Source organism: Onychostoma macrolepis, chromosome 03, assembly GCF_012432095.1.
Source record: "Onychostoma macrolepis isolate SWU-2019 chromosome 03, ASM1243209v1, whole genome shotgun sequence".
In the NCBI taxonomy this organism is placed as follows: domain Eukaryota; kingdom Metazoa; phylum Chordata; class Actinopteri; order Cypriniformes; family Cyprinidae; genus Onychostoma; species Onychostoma macrolepis.
In genome coordinates this window covers 34,566,762-34,581,867 of record NC_081157.1, presented here as the reverse complement: position 1 = coordinate 34,581,867, position 15,106 = coordinate 34,566,762, and the positions used below count along the sequence as shown (strand labels likewise).

Here is a 15,106-nt window from a genome sequence, read left to right as displayed (position 1 = left end):
TTACAAGGAGAAGGTGACTTTTCAGGACATTACCCCATGTCCCCACTTTTCAAAACGCTTATAAATCACACAGAATGGAGTGTATTGAAAATCTGAAATAGCACAAAATTTCCTGTAAGGGGTAGATTTAGGTGTAGGGTTGGTGTAGGGCAATAGCACATACAGTTTGTACAGTATAATAACCATTACGCCTATGGGATGTCCCCAATTTTCACAAAAACAAATGTGTGTGTGTGTGTGTGTGTGTGTGCGTTTGTGTAAGTGAGTGTGTGTTTGAATGTGTGTGTCTGTTTTGTACTATTGATGTTTTAGAGTGTAACCCCTTCCTTGGTGTCTGCTTTTTTACTGCATTGTGGCATTTCACGTATTAGCAGAAACATGCTTTGTGTTACAGTCACACTAGTGTCACCCCTTCATTGCTGTGCATGTTTTCTCTGCATCATGAATGATTTGTAGATCGTACACACAAAACATTCTCTGTATCTTCCAATTTTTGCATATTTCCCATAACAACACAAAAGTGATTATTTTTTTACGACCATTTAGCTTTTCCGAATCACTTTTTTTTTTTTTACTGGCCACATAACAACTGCCATAAAAGTCATCACGTTTCATACCCTTCCGATGAAGTAGCGATTTTTAAAATTTAGATTTTACATTTTTTTTTTCTATCTAAAATGACCGAACAACAAATTAAACCTCTCTGCCCACCATGTCTCACTCCTTCATCCTCATTAGACTTTAGCGGGCCTCAAAATGCCACATCAAAGCATCATTCTATCAGCAACAGCTGTCCACAGACCTCATATCAGCTATCACAACTAAAAACACATGAATAATACAATAACCACTATCATTAGTAATAATTAGAAAGAAAGAAAAAACAACATTGCTGAGAAATACTAATAGAATATATGTGTTTAAATCTGGTGATTTAATGCAATTTCAAATCTATTACTGCAGGCAGAGACAATGTACAATGTTTTAGGAAACCTCTATACTGCCTTACAAAAATTCAGATTCAAAGAAACAAAGCGTGCATATTTCTTCAAATCAATTGGAATTCAATCAAAAATGTTTTCATTAATGTTCCCAGTTCCAGTGTTTCCATATTACCACATTTTGTCTTTGTAGGGCAGATACAGTGTATGCAAATGTCATGATTTAACCCGGAGGATCAGTGTCACTCAAACTCTCAAAGGACAGTGTTATAAACTGGATCCTCAGTCAGTGTTGTGTTCTGCTGCAGTGCAGTTTCTTTTCCTTTGACAGTCTTAGGGTGATGTAGGACGTTTGATATTAAGTAAGTGACTCCCTCTTGTGGTGTGCTGCTGCTAAAATACTCTATTTTATCTGTATAATATAAAATATTAGCATTGTGATGCATTTCTACAGTTTGATACAGTTTAAATGTCAATATAATAGCTCTATTTATTGCTAAAAAAATCTTAGGCGCAAATTGTACAGTAAACTGTTTACAGTTAGAACGCTTTTTACATTACCACACAAAAACTAACTCTTGTATTTTTTGTCATGTTGTATTTATTTTATTAGTTCACTAAAGGAATAATGATCAATAATACATTTATTTTTCCACAGTTTGTAAAGTCTAGAAGTCTTTTACTATTTCACTATTCACTCAGTCAGGAAGTAACTCATTCATTCACATACTCAGTAATCAACTTACTTATATTCAATTGCTAATTATGCTGTCAGATCAGTTTATCTCCAATAAGCTTTGACAGCATCTTACATGACAGGTTCATTGTTGATACAGTGTGTTTTATCTGTACCCCACTAACCACTATGTACATTTCTTTAAATTACAATGAAGGTCAACATGTTATGAAATATGGCAAGATCACAAATGTTGAAGTTCCATTTTATGGTCAGAAAATAAGCTATTAAGCATTATAGGGAGGTGGTGTAGTTCTTGTCCCTAAAATGGACTTTGTTCAATATCCTGTGATCTTGAACATGAAGCAGGTCATTCATTGTGTGTTCATAACTGTGTTGATGAGCTGCAGATCTGTTTTTGTCAGTTTCTCACACTGAACTGATCCACTGTGTCTGTCTTTGCACAGTAATACACAGCTGTGTCTTCAGTCTGCAGGCTGCTGATGTCTAAGTACAGCTCATTTCGGCCCGTGTCTCTGGAAATAGTGAAGCGACTCTTGAAGGAATTCCCAGAGTCTATTGATCCACTGCCCCATATGATCCCGATCCACTCCAAGGCTTTTCCAGGAGGCTGCCTGATCCAAGCTGTGCCATAGTCTGTGAGGGCATATCCAGAGATCTGACAGGACAACCTCACCGACTGACCAGGAGCTTTAGTCTGTGCAGGAGACGAGCTCAGTGAGATGCCAGAAACATCTGTAAAAGAGAACAACACACTCAGAGTCAGTCTCATCTTACATCTGTTAACTATATAAACATTTGTATAAATACAGTCAGCAACACAAAGATTCACACTGATGTGACTGAATGAATCAACTCACATGGCAAAAAGGCAAATAAAATGAGTAGAGTTTGACTCATGATTGATCTCAGAATCAGGCAGTAAATCACACAGCTTTATCCTAGTGTTCGTGGACTGCCCCTGTGCTGGAGGAAACTGACACTCTTATTCTCTCATGTGGATGGTGAACATTTGCATATCATTACTTGGGTTAAATAAAGATCTGATTTTGAAGCTTGAATTTCAGTGAGCTAAAATGCTTTCATACAGGGATGGCATCTTTGCTTTGCATAGGCCTGTTTTCAGGAATTCACAAAGACATCCGAGAGCTAAAAACAACTATATTCAGGCATTAATGGGGTAACATTACACAAGTCTTTTACATTTGTCATGTTTGCATGGCTTGTATTTATGGCTTAAATGGCTTAGAACTGGACAACATCCACTCATTAAAGCTCATTAGCCATTAGGGATAGTTCACCCACAAATGTCATTCCAATCTTCTGAGAATCACAAAACAGATATTTTTAATATTTTTTTCTCTCCATATAATGAAAACAAGTTAAAATATTCTTCATAAAATGCTCAGAAGAAAGACAGTCATATAGGTTTGATATGACATAAGGTAAGTAAATATTTTAGAATTGTTTTAATTCTTGGTTGAAATATCCTGTTAACCCTTTATAGGGCACTCATTGAAATACTTGGAAATTCAAAATTTCAGCCCTGGAGTGTTATTGGAGGTTACTAAAAGACTTTTAAACTTTTGTGACTTAAAAAAAAAATTTAATCCTTTTTATGTTGAAAATCAAGGTCAATGAAGTTACCATATATGGTTCCTCGCCAGTCTATGGTAATTTTTTTTCCCAAAAAGCATATACATTTAAAATATAAGAAACATATATAAAATATAAATAAATACATGAAACCTACATAAATTTCATAGAATTTTTATTTAGGAACATTTTTTTCTTTTATTTAGGAACTTTTCTTTTTCATGTGTCATAACTGTAGTCCAGTCACTTAGGCAACGGCTTCATGGTACTTGATGAATCAGTTGCGTTCAGCATTGAGGCACAGGTGGACCTTACAGACCCTGCAGACCACATTTGACCTCAAAATGTTCCCCTTCCTGCTGCAGTACTTGCAGGTCTGGCGGTTGGTGTAGACAGGGGCATGGAACAGGGACATGTCAAACCGCAAAGAAGCATCTGGAGTGTGGCTGCGGTGTCCCGGGATAGGCATGGGGACATCAACAGAGGTGCTGGGTGCACATGAAAATTATGAGCTCCTTCGGGGGCGAGACATAACTGGCCTCTGGCTGCTGCAACTCCTAAACACCTGGATCCGGAAGTTCTTCAATGACAGGCCATCCACAGCAAGAGCCTCGATGTCCCGCCTGTACATGATCCAGGCATTCGTGAGGCTGACATCTATTGCATACGCAAACATCCGCATGTACCACCTCTTGGATTTCATGGGGGTGCGGCAGAGGTGGACAAGCATGTCACTCTTGTCAATGCCCCCCATGTTGGCATTATAGCTCTTGATGACAGCAGGGCAGCATACCGGTTCCTTCCTCTTGGTGTCACTGCAGTACCGGTAGACTGAGGATATGGGCTCCACCCCCATGTCTGTTGACAGCAGAGAGACGACCCTGTTGTCCTTCGACCTGAGGGCCAGGATCCCTTCATCACTGGTGACGTAGTCATGTACACCACGAGGGACAGCCTTTTTCTCCATGTCTTTGATGGACTTCAATGGAGGTTTGCCTATTCTGGTGTCCCTAGCCGTCCCTGTGTACCTGCAGTTCTTGTCTTTGAGGTACTGCACTCTCCAGGCTGGTGAAGAAGTTGTCCGCAAAGATGGCTGTGGTGGTGGACGAGGACATGGTGCTGGCCAGGACAGAGACTATCTGGCTGGTGACACCCATGGCTTGTTGTTCAGACATCATGGGGACACCGTGGGCCTCCAGTGTAGTTTGCCCTGGTATAGCACCAGGTCATGAATAAAGACATCCTCAGAAGCCCTGGCAAACAACTTAAATCCCCATTTGTCTGGCTTGCTCTTGATGTATTGCCTCAGGTTGCCATCTGTCTTGCCTTTGTAGGCAACCATAACTTCATCCACAGACTGCTTGGGGGTCTGTGGCTCACTCCTGAAGACAGTAACCAGGTGGTTGAACAGTGGCCGGACTTTAAAGAATCTGTCGATGGTGCCAGGGATCTGGGTGTTGTCATTAAAGTGGAGAAGCCTTCTCATCAGCCTGAACCTCTTAGATGACATGATGTTTGCAACTTGAGGGACCCTGGTCTCCATTGCCCAGTAGTCCTCAATGGAGGGCAGCTCAGAAATCCCCATGTAGAGGAGGATGGCCACAAAGTTCCTCACCTCATCTTCAGTGGTGGTGAAGGTGGTGTTGACGTCCTTCTGGGTTGCATACAAGTTGGATTGGTATGCTATATGCTTGATGACATGGGGGCTGAGGTACTTGCTGAAGTAAGCATATGGAGTCTCAATGAAGTCAGGGGGAACGTGCTGGTACTCAGGCAGGGCTTGGTTGTCCAGGTCAACCTTTTTCCAGGTGGTTAGCCTGGATGCTGGCTTCCCCTTCTTTGTGGGACCCTTGGCTTGTGGTGCTGACTGGTCCTCATCCTCCTCCTCTTCATTGTCGTCGTCTTCGTCCTCAAGCTCCTCCACTGCAGTCTGCACACACTTCCTCTTGGCAGAGGGGCCCATGTCACTCGGGCACTCGTGGGTAAGTGGGATGAAGTTGGGGTCTGCCACGTCGTCGTCTTCCTCATCAGAGCCCTCATCGTCACTGATGGCGGGGTCAGCTGGCACAACAGCAGTCACCCTCTTTCCATAAAAGAGCCGAGTAGACAGCTGCAAAAGAAAAGTATGTATTTGAGTCAATATCAAGCCCACTTTGAGTTATTTGTGAAGGAAAACAGTAACAGTGAAGTACAGATCTACTGAAAACAAAGAATATTGACATGTAAATTGTAAATATATAATAAGAAATGAAAAATAGCTCCAAGTACTGGTGGTACCACTTATTTTAGCAGTAATAAGGCTCACAGTAAAAATAAAAATAAAATAAACACCAATATATGCCATTTAAGTATAATAAAACTGTTATAAGGTCATAAAAATGAACAAAATTACACATATTTCCCTAGTTATGGCGTGATCATTTCAATAAATGGTTTATGTTTTGCACTGGATCACTGCATAATATTTTACAAACTTGTGGCAACATCCAATGCACTCTTGAGTAGAATTGTCGTACATTATAATGCATTTAAGTGAAAAATAGCACTATAAATACTGGTGGTACCACTTATTTTAGTAGTAATGAGGCTCACAGTAAAAATAAACACCAATATATGCCATTTAAGTATAATAAAATCTGTTATAAGGTCATAAAACTGAACAAAATTACACACATTTCCCTATTTATGGCTTAATCATTTCAATAAATGGATTGGATCACTGCATAATGTTATACAAACCTGTGGTAACATTCAGTGCACTGTTAAATACTATTGTCCTACGTTATAATGCATTATTTAAAAAAAACCTAAAGTATAGCTTACTAGATGCATCAGGCGTATTTCTATAAATGGACACACTGTAGCTTGCGCTAGTTTTACCTGAATGGGGCATATGATCAAATATGATCACACCATTTTTCATGTCCAACTAATGTTATTCACTAATTTCTAGACATCCTACACAAACAACATCGATCTCAGCATTTAACACAACTATTCAACCACATAATATGTGAGTTTCATTAACTTACCATTGTTTCGTTTCGCTGGTAATAATGTTAGTGTCTGAGTAGGTTGGAGCGTAGATCCGTCTTTCTGAAATTACTGAATGACACTGACGTTTGTAATGGCGCGGGTAACTCCTGCCCAGATAGCACAGGTACGTCGCGGAGACGTCTGTGAAAGATCGTAGCATCTGATAAACATCGCATTCGATCGAACGTTTTTTGTTGTTAATGAGTCGTCTTCTTTACCTCTATACGACGTCTATACGATGAATCTTCAGCATTTGAAAGTACCTGCTGCCATGCACGCAGCGCCGGATCGGAGCAAGCAGACGAATCAGTAGAACCCTGGTTTTTGCAACCGTTGTTGCATGATTACGCCAGAAATAGATTTTACGCCATTTTACTGACGGGAGATTTGTCGAGTCGCGCTGCATCCAGGCGATAGTGATTATTGTTGCGTGCATCGCACCACTCGCGTCCGAAGACACTTTAATAAAATACAAATACAACAACAAACACACACAGGAACACTCTTTGAAACCCACCATGCACAACCAGCCTTTAAATCTGTTTGTTTGATCCTCTGTAGACAAAAATACATGCAGAAAAATGCCAGCCGTTTCTTATTTGAAGTGACCCTCGTTTCAAGCAAACTGTAATTTTACCTACTTTACTGGTTTACATTCCTTGTATGTCATCTTGCAGAAAGCATAAATTAGACCCTTCTTATGCCACGCTTGACTGCTGCTTAGAATTTCAATTGTTAACATTACAAGCTTGAAAATTTGAGTAACACCTTAATTTATACCATGGTCTGTATGAAGGTGAACGGTTTGTGTCAGGTGATTCTTTGACTCCATTCCATGCATTGAAATATAGTGTACATATTCATATTTTGTTCCAAATAATGTTAAAGGTGACAAAGGCAAAGAAAACCCTTGATGAATGAGGAAGAAGCCTTTGGATGAAACACTATACAAATGTCTATTTGATTTAATGCCTCACAAAATTAATGCTGACAAACCCGTTTTCAGCACACTTATTCTAGTGAAAGAAAATTCACTGAGCCTGTAATAAACTTTAAATAATATCTTTAAATAATAAAACATTAAGGACACACTTTAATGTATTAACTGCTGAAAGCATCGAGTTGAGTTGACTTTATTCACAACATAACAGTCTCTACATAATAACAGTCTCAAATAAAGAATATAAAGAGCTCTAATAGAATAATCCATAACATCTGCAATAAAACAAGGTGCAGACCGTGCATGGCAGACACGGGTTATAGACTGCACTTAATGAAACTTCGTTGCAAGTTGAGTGTGGGATTGATGGTGGGCTAGAGGTAGATCTGTGCATCTTAAGATGAACCAGTATGTCATTCCTAGTGTGTCTGGTGGAGAAAAGAAATAGAAAAAGATGTTAGAGCATTTTATAAGGAAACAATGTACAAGTTACTGAAGGTGTAAACAATAATACAATATCAGGCAGTGAACACCATGTACAATGCAGCAACATGCACACAATACTATCAACAACCTCTGTGCTAGATACTACACTAAGCTGTGCCACTGAAATCAGACTGATTAACATGATTGTCACAATATTCATTTATTTGAATAAAGTTTTTGGGTGAGCCATCCCTTTAAGGTCCATGTTTGATGGTTTGATAGTGATAATTGCTCATTTAACAGTATTGCCGTGAAAGCTGACAGTAATGAATAAAACTGAACAACAATCCAACTACTATACATTAAACAGCACAGAGCAACAAACCCAAAGCTGCCCTGTGCATGCGTGCCCAAAATGATCTGAGACAAGCAGAAAGCAGAAATAATTTGTAGAAGTTGCTGACAGATTTTGGCTTTCACATTTAGCTCATCATAACTGAATAAAAAATGTTATGCGACCATTAAAGAAGGATTGTTACAACTGCTAGACTAATGCAGGTATAAGGGACTTAATCCTGTAATGAGCAATCAGCAAATCCTGCTTAAAAATTAAAGATTAAGAATTTCAGTGGGCCCCTATATCTTGCCCAATTTTGTCCTCCAAATAACATGAAAACTGAAGTTAAAGAAAACAAATATAGTGAATGTATTTTCGTAGGCTGTGCTACACATTCACAAAAAACAAAACGTATTTAAAATGCTAAAAACAAAACACAGACTGGTTAACTGGTATGGGGAACACATTCACATGTATATACACGTATATTCTGAATATAGTAAATGAACATAGCTGCTAAGCAATTGTTTTACATGTAACAACTGAAGTAATTACATGTATGGGTACTAAACAGAATATTAAACCTACATTTAAAGTAAATATTTTAGAAAAATGTCAATTTTAGTCAGAATTATTATGCTCCTATTTGCTTCAATTATTTCCAAATTAGACAAGGACACAACCATCAAATGTAAGTTATTCACTGGAGAAACATGACTCAAGTCCACACGCATCTGTTGAAGCGTCTGACGGGGCAAACCACAAATAATATTTGTTTATTGAAGCACTTTCTCTGCTCCTTTCAAGTTTTGTGCTCTGTGTTTGACTCAATCCCATCTACTCCAGTTATAAAAGATGCTGCTGGTTCAGATTTAACAGATGAAGTCATGCCTTGTCTGGACTCTTGTTGTGCCAGTTGTCTTAAGATTTTTAGTAGTATGGCTGTCGCCATCTTTGATAACTCTTTACTCACTATTGCTATAATTAGAGGTAATAATACTGCTGGACTTCAGTTACTTGTGCATACAGACAGCATCCGAAACACTATTGTAAGCAGTTGTGTGTAGAAAACATCTGCATTTACTTACAGATGTGAGTCTCTATGTTACTCCCAAACAGTGACAGTGTAAATAGTCATAACAGTTTGTCCTTTTGTTTTTCATGTTTCCCAAGCTTTAGTAAGGCATTGTGCAGTACAAAATCTTGTTTTGTGAGGCAAACGTAACACATCTACATACCAATTCTTTCAACAGCATTTGTTAATCGCCACCAAAGGGCCATGGAAAAGCCACAACAGGCCTGTTCTGAGACTTTCCTCAGCTGTCAAGGTAGCGTGCTCTACATGAGTACTGTAAACACAATGTAAAAGTTGTAAATTCACAGCATTTATGACAACTCAAAAGGCTGACTCCATGACAGGGTGGGTCAAGTTTCTGATCGCCGAACAGACATGCAGTTTGTGCACAATTATGCAAGTTGATATTCTGATCATATTTTTATTCCAAATACATTTGACCAATTCCAAATAACAATCCTATAAACTACTAATAATTTATACAGTAAGTGTTCTATAATTGTTAAGAGCACTGGAAGTAAAAAACGTTTTGTATTCAGGTGTGCAAAAATAAGCATTTTTTCTTTTACGGGTAAAATTGGCCAAAAAAGAGATTTAACTCACAAATGAAAGTAAAAAAAAAAAATAATTAAATGCCCAGGAGAAGGATGCAACACTATAGCAATTGCAAAATTGAGGTGTGACCATTGGACAAGAAATACTCATTAGTGTAGCAGGGTCACAAAAAACAGGTTGAGAAGAAAAGATATTAACTGCATAAGACTTTAGTAATTAAGGTGAAGGATTAAGTTTGAAGCCATCAGGCGCTTTAGCCTCCAGTGCCAGCACAAGTACAATGTGTCAGTCTTTGCTAAGGTAAAGTCCTAAAAAATGACCCCTAAATAAGATGAAACACAAGCTGAAGTGTTGTAAAACACATTAAGACCGATTTTTAAAAGGCTTTATAAACATAGGTTGAGACTGGCTCTTGAGGGACCACCACCACATCCTCTGTTTGAAGAACTTGTCTCCATAATCTGGCAGTAAGTTTTGGGAGTTAATTTTAAGTCCGTCTCTTACCCTGAAAGGTCTGTCTTGCTCATTACATTTACATTTACGCATTTAGCAGACACTTTTATCCAAAGTGACTTACAGTGCATTCAGGCTATACATTTATTTTTTTATTTTTTTATCAGTATGTGTGTTCCCTGGGAATTGTTAGTAGCAGCTCACACCATGACTCCCTCATCACCGTTGCGGTCATCTGACTTGAACTATCTATATCCAATCCATAAAACTTTAAAAATCTGTTTCATGACCACATAGCTTGTGGTTATGTGATATGGTTTGTAATTGGTAAAATGTACTTGTAAAAAAATTTGATCAGATATATGCATAATTATGCACACACTGTACTGTAGATGTTTAGTCATGTGCTTATTCTGCCTAATGTCAGAAGTTGCAAGACTATTTAATAAATAAAAACCAGCCATTAAAAATGAAAATATGTCATGTAAAGTTACTTAATTTATTCTCAGCTCCAGATGTTTCCATGAGCTTCTCCCAGGCAGACGAGTCACACGATGCTTGGGGTGAACACTCACCTAACATTCAAGGTAAAAAAAGCATTAATTAGTATTTGGTAAAAGAAATCAAAAGGACAATTACTGCAAGCACGAGCCTCACATTAGGTAATTCAGCATTTTCTGTACAATCCATCAGAAAATGCATTTTCTGTGCTGAGACCTTCAAGTGCCAAGAAAGACAGAACACCACGTAAGTTGTATGTCTCATAGGGCTGTGCAATTAATCGCATGCGATTATCATGCACATCTCGTCAGTAAAGCCGGTTCCATGATTGGCACTAAATCTCCATCGCATGTTTTCAAATGGAGCGGCAGTTAAGCTAGGCAATATCGCGTTCATAATCGAATGCGATTCATCTTGTGATTAATTGCACAGCCCTAATGTCTCACTTTTGGTAAATACTGTAGCATTTCTTCTAGGGTTACTATAGAAAATGTGTTTGTAAGAATAGCAAGAATGTAAAACTAAATAAGATAAAATACAAAGCAAGAGAGCACAATTCAGTTGCAGCAGTAGAATGATTGCCTTTTGTAATGTCAATTAAGCTCATTTAAGAGAGCGCTTCTTTCTTGCAGACCACCAGCTGGAAACTTGGGAAGAACACCCATCTACTACTCAAGGTAAAAAGCATTAATTAGTATATGGAGGAAATCAAAAACATTCATTGCAAACGAGTCACAGCCTAACACAAGCTAATACAACATTTTTTTCTATTCTTTATTTTCTAATATATATTTCTGAAATTCCCACAAGGATTTCAACATCATATCTCAAATGAGAAAAACAAAAAACAACAAAAAAACACGATTATTTGAGTTTAAATTAAAACAAAACAGACTAAACCTGATTGGTTCCAGAGCCATTGAACATCTCTGATTGGTTCGTATGATAATGAGCTCGCAGCAGAGAGCTTAGTAAATCAGATTATGATGTGTGTGCAAATGTCCCTTGAATGTGAATATAAATCTAAATTTAAACAGTATTATAGAGCGATCGTGTCTCTTTAGGGCGCTTGGAGGAAACCACGCAATTCATATGGATTACTTTGGCGATGTTTTTTTTGAGATTAACTTTTTGAAACGTGAACATCTTTGATTAATCTTTTCATCGGAGGGACATACACCTCTCAGATTTCATTAAAATATCTCCGCTTTTCTTTCGAAGATGAACGAAAGTCTTAGATGGTTTGGAGCATCTTAAGGGTGAGTGCCCACTGCGCCATGTGACGTCGGAGTGACGTCTTTTCCATGTTATTTTTGGATGTCCAATTTAGGTCCACTGAAGGGGTTGTTTTGTAACGCCAGGCGACGTCTTTTTTCAACGTCTACAGCACGTCATATATTGATGTCCGTGGGACTTCCGTGTAAGGGCTATTTATAGTCCAAATCTGGTCGTTTGTGGACGTCTTTTCAACGTCAAATTTAGACTTATTTTATATATAATTTTTACTTAACTTCTATAACTGTAGTCCTATGTTTTGTTTGGCTCAGCAGCTAGATTCAACAGGAAAATGTAAAAAAAACAAAAAAAAAAAACATGGCCTATTTGGCATACACATAATAAATCGTGACTGTTTATTAAAAAAAGTCTGTATTCATATGTATCAATCATGTTGATAACAACAATGTTGATATTTGTAAATAAAAAAAATATTATATACAATCATGTAAATTTCCTGCACCTAGACGTCCAAATGACGTCCAAAAAAATACCCAGTTCAAAGGTCAAATGTCGAACGTCAATCTGACGTCCAATTTGGGTCATGGTTAGACGTCCAAATAGAGGATCTAGTTTGGACGTCGAATAGATGTCCAGAATTGGTCATGGACCGACGGACCCAATATAGACATGATCTGCACGTCTATCCGACGTCCAATGTTTAGTGGGTGATGGCAGAATTCAAATTGTTTTGGGGGAATTATGAAATTAATTAGAAAATATGTAAGGGATAATCAACGGCTAGCTGTGCGTTTGAATGCAAGACGTGGAGGCGAAGAACCACCCGATGCGCAGCGGAGTGCATTCAGATCGTTTAATGCACAGCTAGCCGTTGATTATCCCGTTTATGCCATGGTCATTTGCCAGCATTCACATATTAAAGATGTTAATAATATTTGTGCTGCAATATTTGACCGGAATGATAAAAATGACGGTTATTTTCGTCTGTATTACTATTCAACTGTAATTGTATGTTACTATGGTTACCAATGTTTATAGGAAGCGCATTAATATAGAACGTGATTAAACTGACCTGGAACTACCTGTGCAGTTCAACGAATTTAATCAACACCTGCCAGCCAATCAGAATCCAGTATTCAGACAGACCATGGCATAAAGCGGTATGTTCTTATTTTTACCAGCTTCTGCGAGCGTGTATGGCGTCTGGCTTCAGAACCTCACTGTAACTTCAGGTAAGATTTGTATTTAATTAACGTTATTTGTCTGTACCTGTCATGTTTTTGACACATGCATTGGCAGAAAAAATTTAATAAAATTAGTTAACATTCTTTTATTTGCAACATGAAGTATATTTATTTCTGATTTCCTGAACAATTTGGCTTCATTGTAATGAGGTTAATGATCTTTGAAAAACCATGATTATGAACATACAGTTACTTTGTCTTGAGCTGATCAGCAAACTGTGGTAGTGTTGGTTGATTGGTGTTTATATTTGTTCAAGCTTGACAACCTTATGACTTTATTTTCTAATATATATATTTCTCATTACAGATTAGAACAAAGATTAAATTGTAAGAAGGGTTGCTTATAAAAGCATACAGTACATCTGAAACTGCTGAGACTGGTAAGGTTTTTGACTATATTTCCGACCAGGTACATTGTTCTGTCATTCTTAAATAGAAAACAAATCATCAATAATCATTTGCCTTTTTAGTGTGTGTGCGTGTAAGAAATATTAACATTTGTTGTTTTTCAGATCAGCTGCTATAGAAGACAAAATGAAATCTGAGTGCAGAGACATGCAAAGGAATAGTAAGTATATTTTAATGTCGTATCACCTCTGTTATAGAGATTTTTGAATCAGGCCTAATAGAGGGGGATTCGGTCAATCTTGGAAGAAAAACGTTAGCAATGTGTCCATTCCAGGGGTGTATTCCAGAAAGCAGGTTATGTGACATACCCGGGTATGTTTGAGGATAAGTGAGCGGATAACCTCAGCTTTCGGTTCCAAAATCGTGTTACTTTCAGGGTATGTAAGTAACCATAGCAACTTGTCTCTGAAGATAACCTGCTCCGGAGCAGGTTATGTTCCAGGGTTGTTCACTTCAGCGCTATCAGAGCATGACAGATAGCACACAATATTATATATTATTACAATACAGTTATGTATATAGCCTACTATATATATATATATATATATATATATATATATATATATATATATATATATATATATATATATATATATGCTATTTTAATGATAAAGCGCTAATATAAGTAATAAATAAGGTTTGCCTATATATTGCTCTAATATGGTTATTATATTTTATTGGCATATATAACAGTTATCTGTATAAATTATAAAACACTATTATGGCAAGGTAATGTTTAATTTATTATATTAGCCTATATATATATATATATATATGTTTCTATGTCTGTACAACTCTGCCACGTAGGCACCTTTGCACAGAGGCCTTAGAATATAATGGAAGATTAAATAGCTACATTAATGGCAAGATTCACCTTGATTATGCTTGATTAATTCAGATTTATAACAATAAAAATCTTCTTCATTCCTCCCTTTGAGACTTTATTAAGTCTCACAATTATTTATGTCTACCCAGAGTGCTACTTCATAATTCAGTCCTTTCAGTTAACACTATCTAGTGACTAAATAAGCCACGCAGTCTTATCATCAATGACTAGATGCTGCAGCAGCACTGTGGAGGAGAATCAGAACCAAACGTCTCTCTCTACACTTGACTAAGAGAGAGTAAAAGATTCTGTCTCCCTACCCCCTTTAACGTAGAATACAATGTTATAAGCGTGAGCGTGCATTTGGTTCAGCGCTTGCCTGTGGTTGTCACAGTTATGTATATTAAAAACATAAAAATACATTCACAATATAATACATTGAATATTCCAAGAAAAAATAGTTCAGATCCGTTGATCTTCAGCCCAGATACTTTGCGCATCGTAGAGGGCTATCCATGGGCAGAGGTTAGGCTAGGACTTACACCCAGGATTTGGCTCATCCTTACATCACTTTTTCATAGTCATCTGAGTCGCTGGAACTATCCTCCAAAGTTTGTTTAGCAATCCTTCATAATGTGATCACTCGTTGATTATTCTGGACTTTTATAATTTCCATTTGTTTAACAGTAGCATTGACGACTAATGTTCTTAGTATAGGTAATACACATCAAAATAATAAACCTCCTATTAATATGGCAACTTCTAAAAACATTCCTAGTTTAGCAAACCAAGCTCCCGAAGCTCCTAACTTTAAATCAAACCAATCCCACATTTT

General features: G+C 37.6%; 1 gene segment (V, D, J or C); it reads right to left on the bottom strand.

The window, feature by feature from the left end:
• Positions 1-1,907: 1,907 nt before the first annotated feature.
• On the bottom strand, positions 1,908-2,969 carry LOC131536973 (Ig heavy chain V region PJ14-like). The segment is given in 2 exon segments: positions 1,908-2,373; positions 2,499-2,969. Coding segments are annotated over 2 exon segments (375 nt in total).
• Positions 2,970-15,106: the final 12,137 nt, after the last annotated feature.